This window comes from Trichechus manatus, unplaced genomic scaffold (assembly GCF_000243295.1).
Source record: "Trichechus manatus latirostris isolate Lorelei unplaced genomic scaffold, TriManLat1.0 scaffold00004, whole genome shotgun sequence".
In the NCBI taxonomy this organism is placed as follows: Eukaryota; Metazoa; Chordata; class Mammalia; order Sirenia; family Trichechidae; genus Trichechus; species Trichechus manatus.
This window is the reverse complement of record NW_004443940.1, coordinates 26,450,873-26,468,452: the sequence shown is the minus strand read 5'-3', so window position 1 is coordinate 26,468,452 and position 17,580 is coordinate 26,450,873. Positions and strand designations below refer to the sequence as shown.

General features: G+C 44.2%; 1 protein-coding gene across 2 annotated transcripts in view; it reads right to left on the bottom strand.

Annotated features, from left to right (window-relative positions):
* FHL2 (four and a half LIM domains 2) overlaps positions 1–17,580 on the bottom strand; it is a 41,218-nt gene that overhangs the window by 6,103 nt on the left and 17,535 nt on the right. For both annotated transcript variants that reach the window (XM_023733813.1, XM_023733807.1), the window contains exon 3: positions 3,945–4,119. In XM_023733813.1, coding sequence (XP_023589581.1) covers positions 3,945–4,119 — 175 coding nt within the window. The remainder of the gene's footprint in view (positions 1–3,944; positions 4,120–17,580) is intronic.

Genomic DNA, 17,580 nt, shown 5'->3' with positions numbered 1-17,580 from the left:
GAGCACTTTACCACTGCACAACCAGGGCTGTTGTGTTGGTGTTGTTGTTGTGTGCCCTCAAGTAGATTCTGACTCATAGCGACCCTACAGGACAGAGGAGAACTGCCCCATAGGGTTTCCAAGGAGCAGCTGGTGGATTCGAACTGCCGACCTTTAGGTTAGCAGCCTGAGCTCTTAACCACTTCACCGCCAGGGCTCCAACCAGGGCTAGATTTGTATATTACAAAATATCTCCAGCAGGTGGCAGTGGAGTTCCTTCTTCCAGCAGAATCTGTAGATTACAATTTTCCAGCAGATAGAAGTACAATGTCTGGAGGAAGGTGTGCCTTTTTCTAATCCAAAAGAGCAAGTGAGGAACCAAACACTTCAGTGAAGGATTAGTGAGCGTGTCCTTCCTGGAGCCTGACAAAAGGGCTTTTGTCTTTTACTGTCTGTGCTTTTGTGATTATGTTAGATAATCAGTTGCTGAAAGCTAGGCCTGACAGCGTTGCCCCTGCTTGTTCTTCTAAGAATTTTATGGTTTTAGTTTGTACATTTAGGTCCTTAATCCATTTTGAATTTGTTCTTGTGTATGGTGTGAGGCATGGAGCCTGTTTCATTTTTCCACATGGGGAAATCCAGTTTTCCCATAACCATTTATTGAAGAGACTCTTCTTTCCTCCATCGAATGGACTTAGCATCCCTGTCAAAAATCAGTCGACCACAGATGTGTGGGTGTATTTCTGGACTCCCAATTCTATTCCATTGGTCTATGTTCCGTGGACGGTTAATTGTTGTGCTATTTTTGTTACTATGCAACATTTTCTACTAAGGAGCCTGAAATCTAGAATTTTTCACTCCCCATTTCCTTACTCCCCAATAGAAGAGATTGAAGACCAGTTAAATTCTCAAATTTTCAGTACAGTTGACCTCTTCTGATCACATTTTTTTTTTTTTCCTCTCCCCAGTAAACACCATGAGAAATGGAAGGTCAAGACAACAGGTGGAAAATGTAAAGATCCAGGAACTATGTCTGTTTCTTATATCATGGTTAGTGCTAAGGGTCAAATCTTCAACAGTCCCTAGACTGAGATTTCAAATAATTTCAAAGAACCGCTGTCAGAATAACTTCTGTGACCTGAGGTCTTTTCTTCCTACTTTATCATTAAGTATAATGCAGTCTCAGCAAGGGATAATAAAAAACTTTTCAAGACCAGTGAATAATCAGAAACACAAAACAGGAAAGCTAGAACTTAAACCTGTTGATTTCTACTTCCTCTCTGAGAAACCGAGAATACAGAGGAGGATGGCCAGTGTTTGGGAGAGGCCAGAGCAGACACACTGGGGGGAAAAGAGGAGTTAGTGGCCTGCAAACTGCTCACCGAAGATGCAGAGAACATTCAGAGAGGTGTTGAGAAATCAGAGGAACAAATGCCTGAATCACTACGGTGGCAAAGTTCAGAAATAAACTAAATGATGTCATGTTTGCCATACTGGGTTTTCTTGCCATACTGTTTTTGAATTGATAGTAACTCAGATTTGAGTGGGCAGGGGTCAGTTTAAAGATAGATGTAGTTCTCAAGCTGAAACCAAGTCCTAACAGTTGTAACTAGTTAAGGTTGTATGGCTACTCCGAAGAAAAGCAAGGACGACCCGGGGCCTTCTGACTCCGAATTCCATGCACTCCCACGATACCAAGCTGGTTTTCTGGCAATGATCCCAATACTGCTACTTTGTATTCTTATACGAAGGTTGTAGTCAGGACTGCAGTGGAGGTTTATCCTGTATATTCGTTATTCCACCTTTAGAATTAATCACCATTACTGGAGTGGAAAGGAAGTTAGCATCTTCCATACTCTTAATTAACTTCCTTGATTGCGTTTGGTTCCATTTACCAATGTAGTGAACTAAACTCCTTTAAAACTGCATTTTTGAATTTAATACAGTTGATATCCCTTTTAAGTACTTCAACTAACAAACCAAACCTCAAGTTCTTAAGGAACTGTTGTAAATCTAATAAACATACAAATATAGGGAATCATAACGTATCTTAAATGTTGAAATAATTCATAAGTCAAACAAAATTTCAATTTAAATCACAAGCCCAAATCACTTACTCAATTGCACATTTTAAAATCAGAACCAAAAGGTTAATCTATTTACTCTAATAGACTAAATCTTCTTTAAGCAGCATAAATACTTTTATCAAGTACACTCGGATTATTTACCACAACATTATTACTATGGTTTTGCTTCTTTTAATATGTCTGCACTTAGTTCTAAACCTTTGTAGGATTAAAGGATGCTTACCTACAAAAACACTGTTATGAGGATACCATCTCAAGCAACTTGAGGTTGAGCAAGTTGAGGTTAAGCAACTTGAGGGGCTGACCGTTCAGCTGTATTAAGTTTCTTAATGGTGAGAAGGCCTCTGGCCTGGCGGTTACCTGGAATCTTGCCCGTCCCCACCCTGCCAATCAGAGCCTGATTTTTTAGCAGCTCAGTCAGTGCCCACCAAATGGGAGGCCTCAGCGCCTGCATGCTCTAGTTTTCAGTTACATTTCCCTACATCTCTATCTACTCACAGAGTCTGTATCCCCAACGAGTTTGCTACCCCGCGTAACAGGATTCAAGTGATCTATTTACAGCTTCTTTCTAGTCTGTTTTCTGTGAGGGCCACAACTCCTGAAACTATCCCAATGGAGAGAGATTCTCTCTGGTTTGTGTGAGTCCCTGGTAGACATGCCAGATAAAATAAGCCCCAAATGGGACAAGCTGCTGTTATTAGTTGCCGCTGAGTCAATTCCGACTCATGGCGACCGCATGTGTGCAGGCTGGAGCTGCTCCACAGGGTTTTCAAGGCTGTGACCTTTCAGAAGCAGATCGCCAGGCTTATCTTCCGAGGCACCTCTGGGTGAGTTCAAACTGCCAACCTTTCAGCTAGTAGTCGAGAGCTTGACTGTTTGGACCACCTAGGGACATTGCTTATATGAAATTCAAATTTAAATGGGCGTCTTGTATTTTATTTGCAAAATCTGGCAACTCTGCTCTCTGGTGACCCTGTCATTGGTCATGCAGAGGACATCGTTGATCTTACGTGGCCTCTAAACTAGCCACAGTCAGTGCCTGGACACTTGCTCTCTGATGTCCAGGCTCCAACTCTTCGCCTCGTGTCTCAGTGGTTACTCTCCCTTGCTATCATTTAGAAATTATGTTTCTAATAAGCTTTTTCTTTTTCTTTTTATGTGCATCTAAAAATTCAGTATATTCTTCTTCCCTCTACTTTTTAAAGTAAAAGATTCCTTTCTCCCACAAAACAAAACAAACCACTCCCAAATCCAAGGACATTAAAGTCCCACTCTCCCTCATCAATAAACAAATCACTTTATTACTACCGTTAGCACTCACCCAGTTACCGTCTTGGTTTATGTCTAACTAGAATGTAAACTCCATGAGGGCAGAGGGCCACACACACCTCTCTTGGCTCACCACTCTCTGAGTGCCCAGCTCCTAGCACAGTGGCTGGCACACGGGAGGGCACAAAGCCCATTTGCTGAAGTAACAGAATGAATGCAAATGCAGCGAGCAGAAGGGAAGAAAAGAGAAAACTTTTAGTTGGTGGGAAAGTGGAGGCTGGAGAGGGAGATGTTATTTTAGGAGGAATGCCCAGTGTTTACTTGCTATAATGATTCAGCTGCATCACACACACACACAGAGGCACTGCATAAAGATTCAATTCCTTGCGATGATCTATCCCATCACACCCATGCTTCTGAAACACTCTAAATACTTCTCTGTAATTCAAGGGACAGAAGTGGGGAGTCAACATGTGTGTCTGGAACAAAGTCAATGCAAACAGTGGAGCAAGGTTACTTTCACATCAAGGCAGAGAGCTAGGATGGCCCGGTACTGCGTGGATGAGGTCCTCGGATGGCATCACGAATGAGAAAGGCGGGTGTTCTGACCTGGCATGATGGTCTTCTTGCATTCATGGCACTTGGATGAGTACTCGCTGGAGTAGCATTCTGTACAGAGCAGCTGGTCCTCCTTGGCAGCAAAGGGCTTGTCCACCAGCGAGTTCTTGCACTGCGAGCAGTGGAAACAGCTCTCATGCCAGTGCCGGTCCTTGTAAGACAAGTCCTGCAGAACCCAAACCACAGAAGAGTGAGTACTGAACACACACACCAATGTGCACTGCAGCACCCGTCACAACTGCCAGAAGGTGGAAACAACCGAAACGTCCATCGACAGACAAATGGGTAAACAAAACGGGGTACATGCAACGGAAGAGTACTCAGCCATAAAGAGAAACGAAGTCTTGATACATGCCACAACATGGACGGACCTGGCAAACATTATGCTGAGTGAAATAAGTCAATCACAAAAGGACAAATATTGGATGATCTCACTTACGTGAGATGACAAGAACAGGCAAACGTACAGAAACCAGAGTCTATCAGTGGTTACTGGGGCGGGAGGGACCGGGAAGAGGAGCTATCAGCTAGGAAATCGGTGAGTTTCTGTCTGTGGTGATGCGAAATCTGGCAGCGATTATGGGGGATGGTTGCACAACATGATTAATGTAACTGGTATCACTAATTATACACCCGAAAATGCTGAACTGGCAAATGTTGCGTTATAGATGATTTTTACACCAACAAAAAAGCCTTAAAAAAAAGAGTGAGTATCAGAGCTGGAACTATAAGCTTCTCTACAGTCTAACCTAGAGCAGAGGGTCTATAGTACAAATTCACAAGGCAGAACAATGAATAAAAGGTGAGTATGAAGCTCATGGAGCCCTGACGGCGCAGTGGTTAAGAGCTGTGGCTGCTAACCAAAAGGTCGGTAGTTTGAAGCCACCAGATGCTCCCTGGAAACCCTAGGGGGCAGTTCTACTCTGTCTTACAGGGTCGCTATGAGTGGGCATCAACTCAACGGCAACAGGATGAGGCTTGTGGGTTAAGCGGCGTTTCTCCTGCTGTATCTTAGAGGACAGTGTAGGCAGGTGTGTGTGTGTGTGTGTGATGCTTTTGAAAAACATATGGATTTCCCTTAGGGACTGCCTATAAGAAAGAGAAACCGAGAACATGAAAATTAATTAGTGCTTCTCATTCCACAGTCAAGAGAAAAACAGACCACAGGAATTCTTTGGCTAGCAAGGGAGCAAAGCCAAACCAACCATGACAGTAGTTTGTGATCACTGGGATGACACAGATGCCCTGCGTTTGAGGGAAAGGCAGAGCAGGAGCCCTGAGGACAGGGCCGACTCAATCTGGTGGAAGGGGGTCAGCAAAGACGGCTCGTTTCAGCAGCTGAGGGGATGGGCGCCAGCAGGTGGAAGGGGTAGGAGAGGGAATTCCGGGCAGAGAAAGAGCGTGAGCAGCAACGAGATGTGAGCAAGGGGGGTGCGTGGAGGAGCTGTGTGTCAGGCTGGGCTACGTGTGCGCGTAGGCCAACGCCAGGAGGTGCGGTGGGTGAGCGGACACCCAGGCGGGACCAGGAAGGACTTCTTCTGTCCGCACGGGGTTGGAAATTTATCTTGAAGGCAGTGGCGAGCTGCTGAACTCTTCTAGCTAGAAGAGTAAAATGTTCTGTGAAATGGATAAGGAAGGGAAGGCGAGAGGAGGGGCAGGGAGAACACGGGGAAGCCTGCTGTGGAGAAGGGATGGCGACCGGAATCAGGCGGGGTCTGCGGGAGTTGGAAGCAGGGAGCGGATGGGAGAGATATTCAGAAAACAGACTTCACGCTTTTCGGTGAACAAGAGACAGGAGCCCAGCAGAGAAAACTGTTTGTCACTCTCTGCTGCCCCTCATCTGGCCTGAGGAGTAACAAGGTTTCTGCATGCTTGCCTTTTTCCAATGGCATGAGGGCATTTGAAAGTGCTAATACACCCTGGAAAAACAGCAACCAATTTCAACACCCAGCTTTATCTTAGGAAGGATATTTTTCTATTGCTGCCTCACACAAAGCCATCATCCATTTATTAATGAGGCAGGAACAGAATTTTAGGCCATCAGGTGGTCTCCTGGCCAGTGTCCAGATCCGAATATCCGTGTCACGGGGTCGCTCATGTAGACTGCCATCGAGAACACCCTTCTCGAGATATCACTGTTACTGAAGCCCAAGTAGAAGCTGGAGTCATCCTGGGTAGAGGATGTGAAAGCACGTATCTTGGACCTGAGTAGAAACTACTAAAACAACAACTAAACCCTGAACCCAAACTAGAACAAACAGTTCTCTCTCCTTGAAATAGTTTTGTGATTTTTTTTCTTTCCCCAGAGGCTTGAATCAAACTAGAGTCATTTCACTTGGTAATCTTTTTGCACATTTTGTTTTAGCTCAAGGAATTTTAAAAAATATCAATGTTGAAACACTGAGAAAAGAATTGAGCATCTGTGAGGCACAGTCAGGTGTATGGTTTTATTGTGAGGGGGTGAGGTCTGTGCTGGTCCCTCTGATGTCATCCCTGTTAAAAGCTTCCTTAGCAGAATGTCTGCAAGTAGAATTATTCTGATGCTGGTTCATAAGGAATAAAGACAAGACAAGCACAGAATTTTCTCAAAGCATGACTAAATGGACTCATTTCCCCGAGGCTGACTCTTACCTGAATCCCAGGATCCCTTGGGTACTCTAAACAAGGCACTGTCAGTTTACTGAAAGATCGTTTACTGAATGCTAGGTCTCTCTCCCTCATCTGTGACCCCAAAACTGAAGAGTGTATATCCTGGGGGCAGAGGACTAACCAGTCTTTTGCATTTCTGTCTAAAAGTATTTTCAGAAATTTGAAAAAAATCACCTTGTGCTTTATTGGTTGTTTTGATAAATGAAATAAAGTACCTTTAAACTGCTGTATTTGAGTTAATGTCTATATATGCAAACCCATTATAAACTGCAAAGCCCAAAATCTGCACATGTACATCATTATTCAGGATTAGGTGTGGCCTAGATTCTTTCCATGCATACACCCCATCTTCAAAAAGAAGTCACTGAAAGCAGGAACGCAAACAGAACCCCGTACACCAATGTTCACTGAGGCACTCTTCACAATAGCCAAAAGGTGGAAACCACCGAAATGTCCATCAACAGAAGAATGGATAAACAAAATGTGGTACATACATACATACAGTGGAATAGTACTCAGCCATAAAGAGAAATCAACAACATGCCACAACATGCATGAACCTTGCAAACATTATGCTGAGTGAAATAATCACTCACACAAGGACAAATACTGTATGATCTCACCTACATGAAATAAGCAAATACATAGAAACCAAAGACGATTAGTTTAGCAAGGGTGGGAGGGAGGAGGACATAGGGAGTTTTTGCTTGGAAGGCATACATCACATTGTAAAGTCTTGTTAATGGTGGTGGAATAATTCGGAGAAGGATGGCGAGAATGGTTGTACAACATGAAAAATGTAACCAATGTCACTGAATTATACATGTGGAAATTGTTGAAATGGAGAATGTTTTATGTATATTTTCACCACAAAAAAAAAAAAGTCATTCTTTTTCTCTTTCTGGGATAATAGTGATGATAAGTATTTCCACGCTGAGTTCCAGGCACTGTGCAATCTTGCAGGGTAAAGGTTACTGAAGCTCTCAGACAAGTCCAGTAACTTGCCCACTGTCACACACCTGGCCTATATCGCTGAGCCAAGATTCAAGCTCAAGTCCTTCTGATTCAGCAGCTATTTCTACTGAACAATACCAGCAACATTTCTGGCAGGACCGGAGTTACTCGTCACTAACAAAAAATGTACCCCGATGAGATCTGTGTGTACGCATGGAAAAAATTCAGAAACAACCAAAGTCTCCCAACTTTCAATACCATATTTTGTACCCAAATTAACACACTTCAACATTGCCTTTGTTTAAACTTTGAATAAAGTTGAGCCAACTATTTGAAACCCTACCCAACAAACATGGTCATCAGCCTAATTTAAGATTTGGGGGTTTTGATCATGCTATCACTGTTATAGGAAAACCTGGTGGCATAGTGGTTAACAGTTCGGCTGCTAACCAAGAGGTCAGCAGTTCAAATCCACCAGGCACCCCTTGGAAACCCTATGGGGCAGTTCTCCTCTGTCCTATAGGGTGACTATAGGGTTGCTATGAGTCAGAATCGACTTGATGGCAATGAGTTTGATTTTTTTTAATTACCATTATACTGCTGATTATAGAAAAAGTACGTATAAAAAAAAATACATTTTGAAGGTCCCTGGGCGGCTCAAACAGCTTACACTCAGCTGCTACCCAAAAGGTCAGTGGTTCAAACCCACCCAGCAGCTTCTCAGGAGAAAAGACCTGGCGATCTGCTTCCATAAAGATTACAGCCAAGAAAACCCTACGGAGCAGTTCTACTCTGTAACACACACTTTAGGGGTCTCTTAAGTCACAAATCAACAAGAAAAAAATAAATAAATTTTGATTAATACATAGCAGGTGAAAAACACTTTTTCAGGAACTTAGCTGGATCTCTTGTGTAGACCAAGTCACCTCGTAAAGGACTGTTATTGTGGAAAAGCTGCAAAATGTTTTCCATGTTCAGTGAATCACTGCCTGGGTAAGATGAGAAATCCAGAAACAGCGGAGGTGGTAGGAGGAAGGTCAAAGACCTGCCTCTTTAATGCTGGTTTATTTTTACATGTTGGCTACTCTGCCTGGGAAGTAAGCATCACATAGAGAAAGGTTTAAGTTATTAGGGAAAAGAGAAGAAAAGGAAATACGAGTTCAAGGGAATGTGCCTTGTGGAACTGACCTTCCAAAAAAATTGCGGAGGAGCCTCCAAGGAAATCATCCCAAGAAGTCAACCGCCAGGATTCCACCACAGTCCCCTGTCCTGGTTAGCTAGTCCCCAGACAAAGCAAAGCACAGTGGAATGCACTAGCGTGACTGGACAGTCATGGAAGAAATGACTTTAGAGGATGATCTTCCCCCTGAGTTTACAGAGGACTAGACTCATGTGTATCAAAAGCACTGCAGAAATCCGTTTTTTCACTAAAGTTAACATTTCTGGCATGAAAACACTGTAGCTGCAGTTTGAGATTGATCTGTTGCCACAGAATGTTGACACTTGAAAGTGTCCCTCTAAACGGAGGTACTATCCACATGTGGAATCCCTGGCTGGTACAAACAATGAATGCACTCCACTGCTAACCGAAAGGTCGGAGGCAGAGTCCAGCCAGAGGTGCCTCAGAAAAAAGCACGACTTCCAAAACATAAGCCACTGAAAACCCTGTGGAGCACTGTTCTACTCTGACACACAATGGGTCACCATGGCGCCTCCATGGCAACTGGCACTGGTATCTACATGCTGTTACCAACATAGCAAGACTTCTAGACCTTTCTAAGCACAGCAGGTAATCCTGAGATCAGGTCACTCTTGGTATTTAGAGATTTCCTTCTCCCAAGTTGCCTGCTGCATCAGTAGATGGCCTGATCTACTACATCCAGTGGGGTGCTCCAAGTGCCTGGCTCCCAGAAGCCATTTCACCTCAGCTTCCGCCATATTGGCTGACTTGCTCCTTCAGGCCTTCAACAATCCAAAACAGAAGCCTGTAGATGCTTCTCATCCCATGCCCTCCACTCATGAGAGCACGGTCAGGGCATGCAGAGAGGTCAGGGCACGCTAAGAAACCTAAGTCAGAGTCCCTGCCACAAGATGCCTTTTCAATTCACTAGAGTTGAGTTAATCTCAACGTTCATTTCCTGGGGCCATCTTAACTCACCTGCACAACTTCTCTTTCAGTCTCACCTCTCTCTCAACCTTTCTTCATCTTTTCCTTTCCCTCTTGCATGCGTGCGTGCACCACACACACACACACACACACACACACACACACACACACACACACACAGAGGTGTTTCTGCATTAAAATGCAGTTGTTCCTGAACTGTTTCTTCAAGGATGTTTGATAATTCTCACAACATTTTGACAGAAAATATTTTCCCTGAAGATAAACCCTCAATGTATGACCATGTTCTTACATTTTGTGGTACAAAATAAAATAAATAGAAATGCTTATTAAACCAGCTTGCACCACCATTGGTGGTGATCTTCATCGGAATCCTGTTACAGCTGCAGACGGCAGTGAACTTCCTAGGCCAACAACATCTGAGTGACTGCTGGCGTGCAGGCAGCGAGGGAAGGACTGATGTCACACACACCACATCTGCCAAGCCACTTTTAGCCTAGTGCCCCCTTCGATCCTAGGAGCAGCTTTAAATGCTATACAGATTTCATCTAACTAATGGTAAAACTCATGGGCTCTAAACCCAAGCGGCCTAGATTCAAACCCTGGCTCTGCCATTTACCAGCTGTATGACCTTGGACAAGTTACTTAACCTCTCTGGGCCTGAGATGTCCCTTCTGTAAAACAGAAATAATGGTACCTACTATTGGCTGTGAAGGCTGAATGAGGTAATTAATGTGTTAATACACACAAAGCATTTACAGTAGTCCCTTGTATGCTGTAATTGCTTGATTACTGTCTGTAATAGCTATTATTCAGGGCATAGCTAATGCTGAGAAAAGTTACTTCAAAGAGTTGCTTGCTGAAACTACATTTACTCCTGAAGAGAGTAATATCAATTAGAATTTCTGTCGTTTTAAAGCTCTAATGCTAATAGCTCTGCCACTCTACACTTGTTTTGTATAGTTATTTTAATTTCCTCAAGAACCTTTTAAATCTAAATTTTTTTTTTTTTTTTAAATCCCATCTTACCTGTTTTGAACCATACCACAGCCCTATGAATTAAGGCTTTATTCTTCTTTTATAGATGAGTAAATCTGACACAGAGATGTGAAAAATCAGTGAACTACATTTTCTGCAACCTTCCCATCGTTCTTCAGCCTTCAACAATCCAAAAGAACCCAACTGTGCTCCTATTCTTGACACGGCACATCAGCATCTCTACAAGCTGGTCCCAACATACTTTCCCAGCCTCCACATTGCCACGGTCTCTCCCCGCCAGCCTTTGCTCTGGCCCCTCCCTCACACCGCCACGCCTTTGTCCAAAGCGCCGGCCCAGGGCTTGGAATGCCTCCCTCCCTCCCTCCTCCCCAACAGGCGAGAACCAGCTCAGCTGTAAAAAACAAAACCCAGCCGCTGCGGAGTCAAGTCCGGCTCGTGGCGACCCATGGGTGGCCGAGTAGACCTGTGCTGCGGAGGGTATTCAATAGCCGACCCTTCGGAAGTGTCACATGCCACACCGTGAAGTCCCTACGTCAGAAATCTCTTTCAAAATCATAGATCAATAAACTATCTGCCCAACCCATATCTAAATAATTATGCTATCGGGTTTCCTTCTAATTCTCTTTCTCTGACTCTCTGTTTGTGCTCGCTTTAGAAGTCTGAGTTAATAAATTCATGTGAGTAGCTTCTTCCTAGAATCACTTCTTAAGAAAGTCCACAATAAGTAGGAAGTGAGGAAAGATTTTACGGCAGGAGGATGGTAACTGGATGCGGCCAGCTGTGCTTCCTTGGAGCACACAGACTCAGTACCGGGCAGGATTTTAGCCACATGATTCCCTGGAGCTTATTTAGGCCTACTGGAAAATGTCACAAAAGCCAAGACGCTAGGCCATGACTGATGAAACCTGTGGGCCTGAAGCTGCACTTCACCTCATGCTCTGAGTATTTTCTGCAAAGACCTGGTGCCAACTGACCCTTTCACCTCTGCTGTCCACAGCTCCAAGGAGATTTTTAGTTTTGGTGGTTAATGCTGGGCTAGCGTGGTCTAGCTTATTTTAATTTTGTGATTTACTGAGTATCCCATGCCAGCAGCAAAAGTGAGTGTAACCAAGGTACAGAGACCCTGAGGTCACAGAAATACAGACACACTGACAGACTTCCAAGAGCTTTACATTTTCCTAAAAATATCCTGGTTTTACAGTCTTCTAGGGAGAGAGAGTGGAAAAGGAAAAAAATAAAGTTTGACATATCCCAGAAAACAACTACCAACACTAATCTTGTGCTCACAGAAATGTCATAAATTGCAGTCAAATGTTGATAAACGGTAAGATTAAGCCCAAACACTTCCGTTCAGATTTTATGTTTTTCCATTTCAGAAATCTTCCTAATATGGGAAATGCTTGTTGCTTGGCTCCAAAAGTGCCCCTTGTTGGGACTTCATCTAAATGAGGAAACAGCTGAGCTGTGAGATCAAGGAAGTGGCCCGGAGGGACCCCTTGGCTAACTGAAGGTGACCTTGAGCAGCAAGCTCACCCTAGCCTGCAGATGCCGCTGGTGCTCACCTCTCCTTCGCACACTCTTTCATCTGGGCTTGGAGAAATCTAACTGCTGTCTTCCCAAGCCGACAACGCCTCAAATCTACCAGGTTTCACTCGATAAATGGCTTCTCTGTGTTATTCCTGCTCAGCATTTTGAGAAGATATTCTATGCTTTGAGACTGTTAGGTTATCATGTTTCCAACAGTATATTCTCTCAAATCTTTAAAAAAACAAATGTCCAGAAGAAGGGACAATGGCAGAAATAACAGCACTTACTCTGTGTCAGGCACTGTTCCAAGGGTTCCATATATGTTAACTCATTTAATCCTCCCAACAGTCCTGTGATATCAGTAACCCCATTTTACAGATGTGGAAACTAAGGCTCACAGCTGACTGACTTAGTTATCTAGTGCTGCTATAACAGAAATACCTCAAGTGCATGGCTTTGACAAACAGAAGTTTATTCTCTCACAGTCTAGGAGGCTAAAAGTCTGAATTCAGAGTGCCAGCTCCAGGGGAAGGCTTTCTCTCTCTGTGGTCTCTGGGGAAAGGTCCTTGTCATCAATCTTCTCCTGAGTCTAGGAGTTTCTCAGCACAGGGACCCTGGGTCCAAAGGACGTGCTGCACTCCTGGCTCTTCTTTCTTGGTGGTAGGGATCCCCCCTCTGCCCCCACTCGCTTCGGTCTCCTTTTATCTCTTGTAAGGTAACAGGTGATACAGGCCACACCCCAGAGAAACTCCCCTTACATGGGATCAGGGCTGTGACCTGCATAAGGGTGCTGCATCCCACCTTGATCCTCTTTAACATAATCTCATTTTGCCTCATCAACCACAGGATGAGATTAGGATTTACAACACATAGGACAATTACATCAGATCACAAAATGGAGGACAACCTCACAATACTGGGAATCACAGCCTACCCAGGTTGACACTTATTTTGGGAGGTTACAATTTAATCCACGACAGTGACATTAACTTGCTCATGGTCACATGGCTCATGAAGGTGGAGGCACATATAAACTCAGGCAGTCTGGCTCCAGAGTCCTGCCTCTTCACATGCTTCATCGTTGCTGAACGCTCTGCATCTCTGTTGGTGAGCCCAGCAGGTGACCCTTTGATTTTCACAGGCTGAGAGGTCCTTCTTATATAACCCATCTCACCATCTTCGTTCCCAGTTGAGGATCCTGTTTACTAAATTCCCTTCAAAGGGCAGGTTTTTCTCTTATAAGACAATGTCTAAATAAATAAACATATCTTCAGTACTGTTACAAACTCTATGGACAAAGTCTATTTGGAAAATCTAAAAGAATTTAAAAATCACCCCCAACAAGTAAGAAAGTGCTAGGTTAGCAAGCTGGAGTGTGAGATTGTGACTAGAATATGAGCTCTTCCCAGAGCAGCAGATCCCATCCCAGAAGGACTTATGGGACGGAACACGTGTACTGCCCAACGGTAGAAGAACAGGTTTTTCCAATCTGGCCTTATGCTCCCTAGAACAGCCTTGTTCTATATTTTTAATTGCTGGTCAGGAACAATCCAAAAAGAACCAAACCAGTTTCCGTCGAGTCAACTCCAACTCATGGCGACCCCATGTGTGTCAGAGTAGAACTGCTCCATAACTTCGTCAATGATCCCAGGCCTTTCTTGTCAGTTGCCTCTGGGGGGAATCGAATCTCCAACCTTTCGGTTGGCAGCTAAGCACGTTAACCATTTTCACCACCCAGGGAGACTCCAAAAAGAATGACAAGGGCATCGAAACTGAACTTGGATATATGAAGCCTTAGCCTAGTGTTTTAAAGTCCCTGGTTGCCTTCTGCTAAAAGACCCCTTACAGTTTTTGTTTGGTCCTTTAAGAACTTTCTAAACATCAACTGAGAAATTTTATAGTATGTTGGGTGGACTCGTACCAATTTGATCATCAATTTGCTGTTTCCCAGTTAATTAATGAGGAACCTGAAAGAGTGATATAGAAACAAATTAGGCATCATTTCTATAACACAGCCATTGCCATCTGAAGGAGCCTTTTACTGAAGGTCATTTGATAGAAGCCAGGCGGATGCCCCTTATTCACAGACTGACCACTAAGCTAATCCACACCTGACCTGAGCCACTGAGACGGTACCCAGTCCCCCCAGGTTGCAGGTGGACAGGCAGGGTAGCACGTTGGTGAGGAACACCTGCTTTGGAAACACCACACGTGGACTCAAATTCCAAATTCCACCTCTGCTATTTCCTAACCCTGTAACTCTGGGCAAGATCCTCAACCTCTCTAAGCCTCAGTGGTTTCTTCCATGATATGGAATGATGAAGTTCCTACCTACAGGGCTTTGTGAGGAATTCAGAGCATGCAGTGGAGGCATTTACACAGTGCTGGAAACAAAATAATTGCTCAATATGTGGTACCTTTTATGACTACTCTTGAAAGATAAGCCTTGAATGCTAGTTGTAGATCTGCAAATAACTTACTATTTCTTCCTCTTCACATACCTTCTAGTGCACAGCTGGTCTGACTGCCTGGCATTCCTCATAGAGCCACAGAAAATTAAGTCTGAGCTAGATGTGGGTATCCCCCTGCGGTTGATGGGTTGCTTTTATAAGGCCTTTCTCCCTATGGTCTTGTAACTCCCACCAAATGGCTGCGTGGGGCTATGCAAATATGGTGCTTGTGGTCCACCCAGGGGATGTGACAGCTTGCTAATAATGCAAATAAGGTGCATGGCACTTTTGTGGGAGGTGGGAACATGCAAATAAGGTGTATGGAACCCTAACGAGGGGATTGGTCAGTTTTGCCATCCTGCAGGACTTAAAATGACCCATCCCAGAGGCGGAAAGGGGAGACCTCACTTCCACCAAGAAAGAAGAACTGGGAGTAGAATGCGTCCTTTGGACCCAGCGTCCCTGTGCTGAGAACCTCCTAGATCCAGGAGACAGAGAGAGAGAGAGAGAGAGCTGTAACACAAGAGGGGGCGTGAGATGGTGAGAAGCAGCAGCAGAGAAACAGCAGCAGCAGAACCAGGCGACCAGCTGGCATGAGAAGGCACGGTGGGTTTCCTGGCCCACAGAGCAAGGAGGCTACAGCAGGCAAGCTGATCCATGGAGAAAGAGAGTCGAGTGCCTTCAGGCAGGAAGCTTGCTGGTGGAGTAGGTTGTCTCTGGGCACTTGTTGGTGGAGTTAGGCTTGCTAATTCAAGGCTTGCTAATTCACGGACTGAGAGCTGAGTGTCTTTACTGGCAGAGTGGGGTGCCTCTGAGCATTTATTGGCAGAGCTAAAGAGCTTTGTAACACTTCTCCGAGCAGGGCAGAGGCAAGGCCGAGGGGCCGAGAGAAGAGAGCCCTGCCTGCAGGCACAGCTGAGAAGCTGTTCTCACCAAAGAACTGTATCCTGAGTCGTTTCTGATCCTGAATTGTAACCTGTTACTTCCCTAACAAACCCCCTAATCGTGAGTACCCTATTTTTGTTTGCCAACTGCACCCTCCTCCTGTGAGCTATTTTCCTAAGTGTGCTATGCTAATTTTTTTTTTTTTTTAACAGCAACATGTAAAAAAACTTGGCATAGCAGTGCTTATGAAAATACCTCGCAGGGGAGGGCATGGTTGCCAAACAAACGTAGAAGGCACGCATTATTTGTGTAAAAATACAATATGGTCTGTGAGTTCTGTGAGGCCACTGTAATGAATTATCAAACCCAGCAGAGAAGTACATAGTGCTGTGGGAGGGACAGCTGGTGTCAGAATTGGTGAAAAGGTTGGAGGAAGGAGGCATGTGTGACCTCCACCTCACTGAATCCGCCTTGGGCTGATGATGATGGTAATTCTCTTTTCCCCTCGTGAAGTGAGAGGAGGTCTGACACCATTTTCTACCCCCCTCCCCAACAAAACAAAACAAAAACAAACCAGTTACCATCTAATCAATTCCAACTCATGACAACCCCATGGGTGCTACAGGAGAACTGCTCCATAGAGCTTTCAAGGCTGTGACCTTTGGGAAGCAGATCACCAGGCCTTTCTTCTGAGATGCCTCTGGGTGGACTCAAACCTCCAACTTCCTGGTTAGTAATGGAGTGCTTAACCACTTGCACCACCCGGGGGATCCTACACGTGGCCGAGAGTTTGTTATAGTCACTGATCTGTTAAATAAACAGTACCAACAGCATCTCTGGAGGTACTGGCCAACCTATCTTTACTTTCTTAAATTTCTGAAGCCCATAATTTAGGTAGACCCATCCAATAATACATCTGTAATCAGTCTAAAGAAATATTTTGCTAGTATCAACAGATGTCCAAGAAAAATTTTGTGAACAGTGTAATATCAGAGAATCGTAAAATTTTATTTGTATTACCTGTTTTCAACTATTCCGCTGGCCAAAAAAATGAATGAGTTCTACCTTTTGGGATCACTGCATTTTCTCACAGTAATTTAACAGAAATAAAGGGTATAATTGAGTGACTTCATAGAAACAATGTTCAAACGTAATGTAAGCTAACTACGGAAACAAGAGGTCCTGAAGTCTTGTCTGTCTCATTTAAAAGTCAGTCGATACCCTCAAACTTAGCCCAATTCCCACAGGCTTGTCAATATTTTTAAATTGAACCCATGTACATAACCTTCAGGGAGAAAGTTAAGCTGGGCCCACGGTGGCTGTGCTATTTTAAGAAATGAGAATGGAACCAGATTGGCCAGCTCAGCTGCTCTTCCCAGAGCCCAGTCTGCCAGGACTTCTCTCGCTTCACTTCCTGAAATAACAGGAACATTTTCTTCTAGTATTGCTTTCTCCCCAGAGTCAACTACATAATTATTCTTGAAAGTCAAGAGAACCACCTCAAATATTCAAAAACCCTAGATAGTAAAGTCTAACTTCAACCCAACATCTCTTTTTGTTCTAAAGCGCAGAAAATCACAGGCACAGCCCTGCATATCATAGACCATTCCATGAAACACTGGGTTGAAAAGTTCACCATGATTAACTCCTGACTTTGCAGCAGCCTTGTTGATTTTGGCCCATTTTGGGGGATTCTTGTTTACTTGCTCGTCAAGTATCTGCCGACAACTTGTTTTAAAGGGTCTTTTCCACTAAATCATACTGGAGGAATGTTAAGTAATTCTAGTTTTGTTTTTTACTTCAGCCACCGGTCGAGAATGAGTGGCCCCAAATATCCAAAACCTTCCCTTTAAATAGGAGTTGTTCATTGTCAGAATCATATTTGAACCTCTCGTCTACTTGAGAATTTTTTTCTGGGTTTCAAAAAGGCAGCGGCCGTTACGTCAGTGCCCGCTCACGGTGACCCCTTGTGTGTCAGAGTCACACTGTGCTTCCTAGCGTTTTCAGTGGCTAATTTTTCAGAAGTCTACAGCTAGAG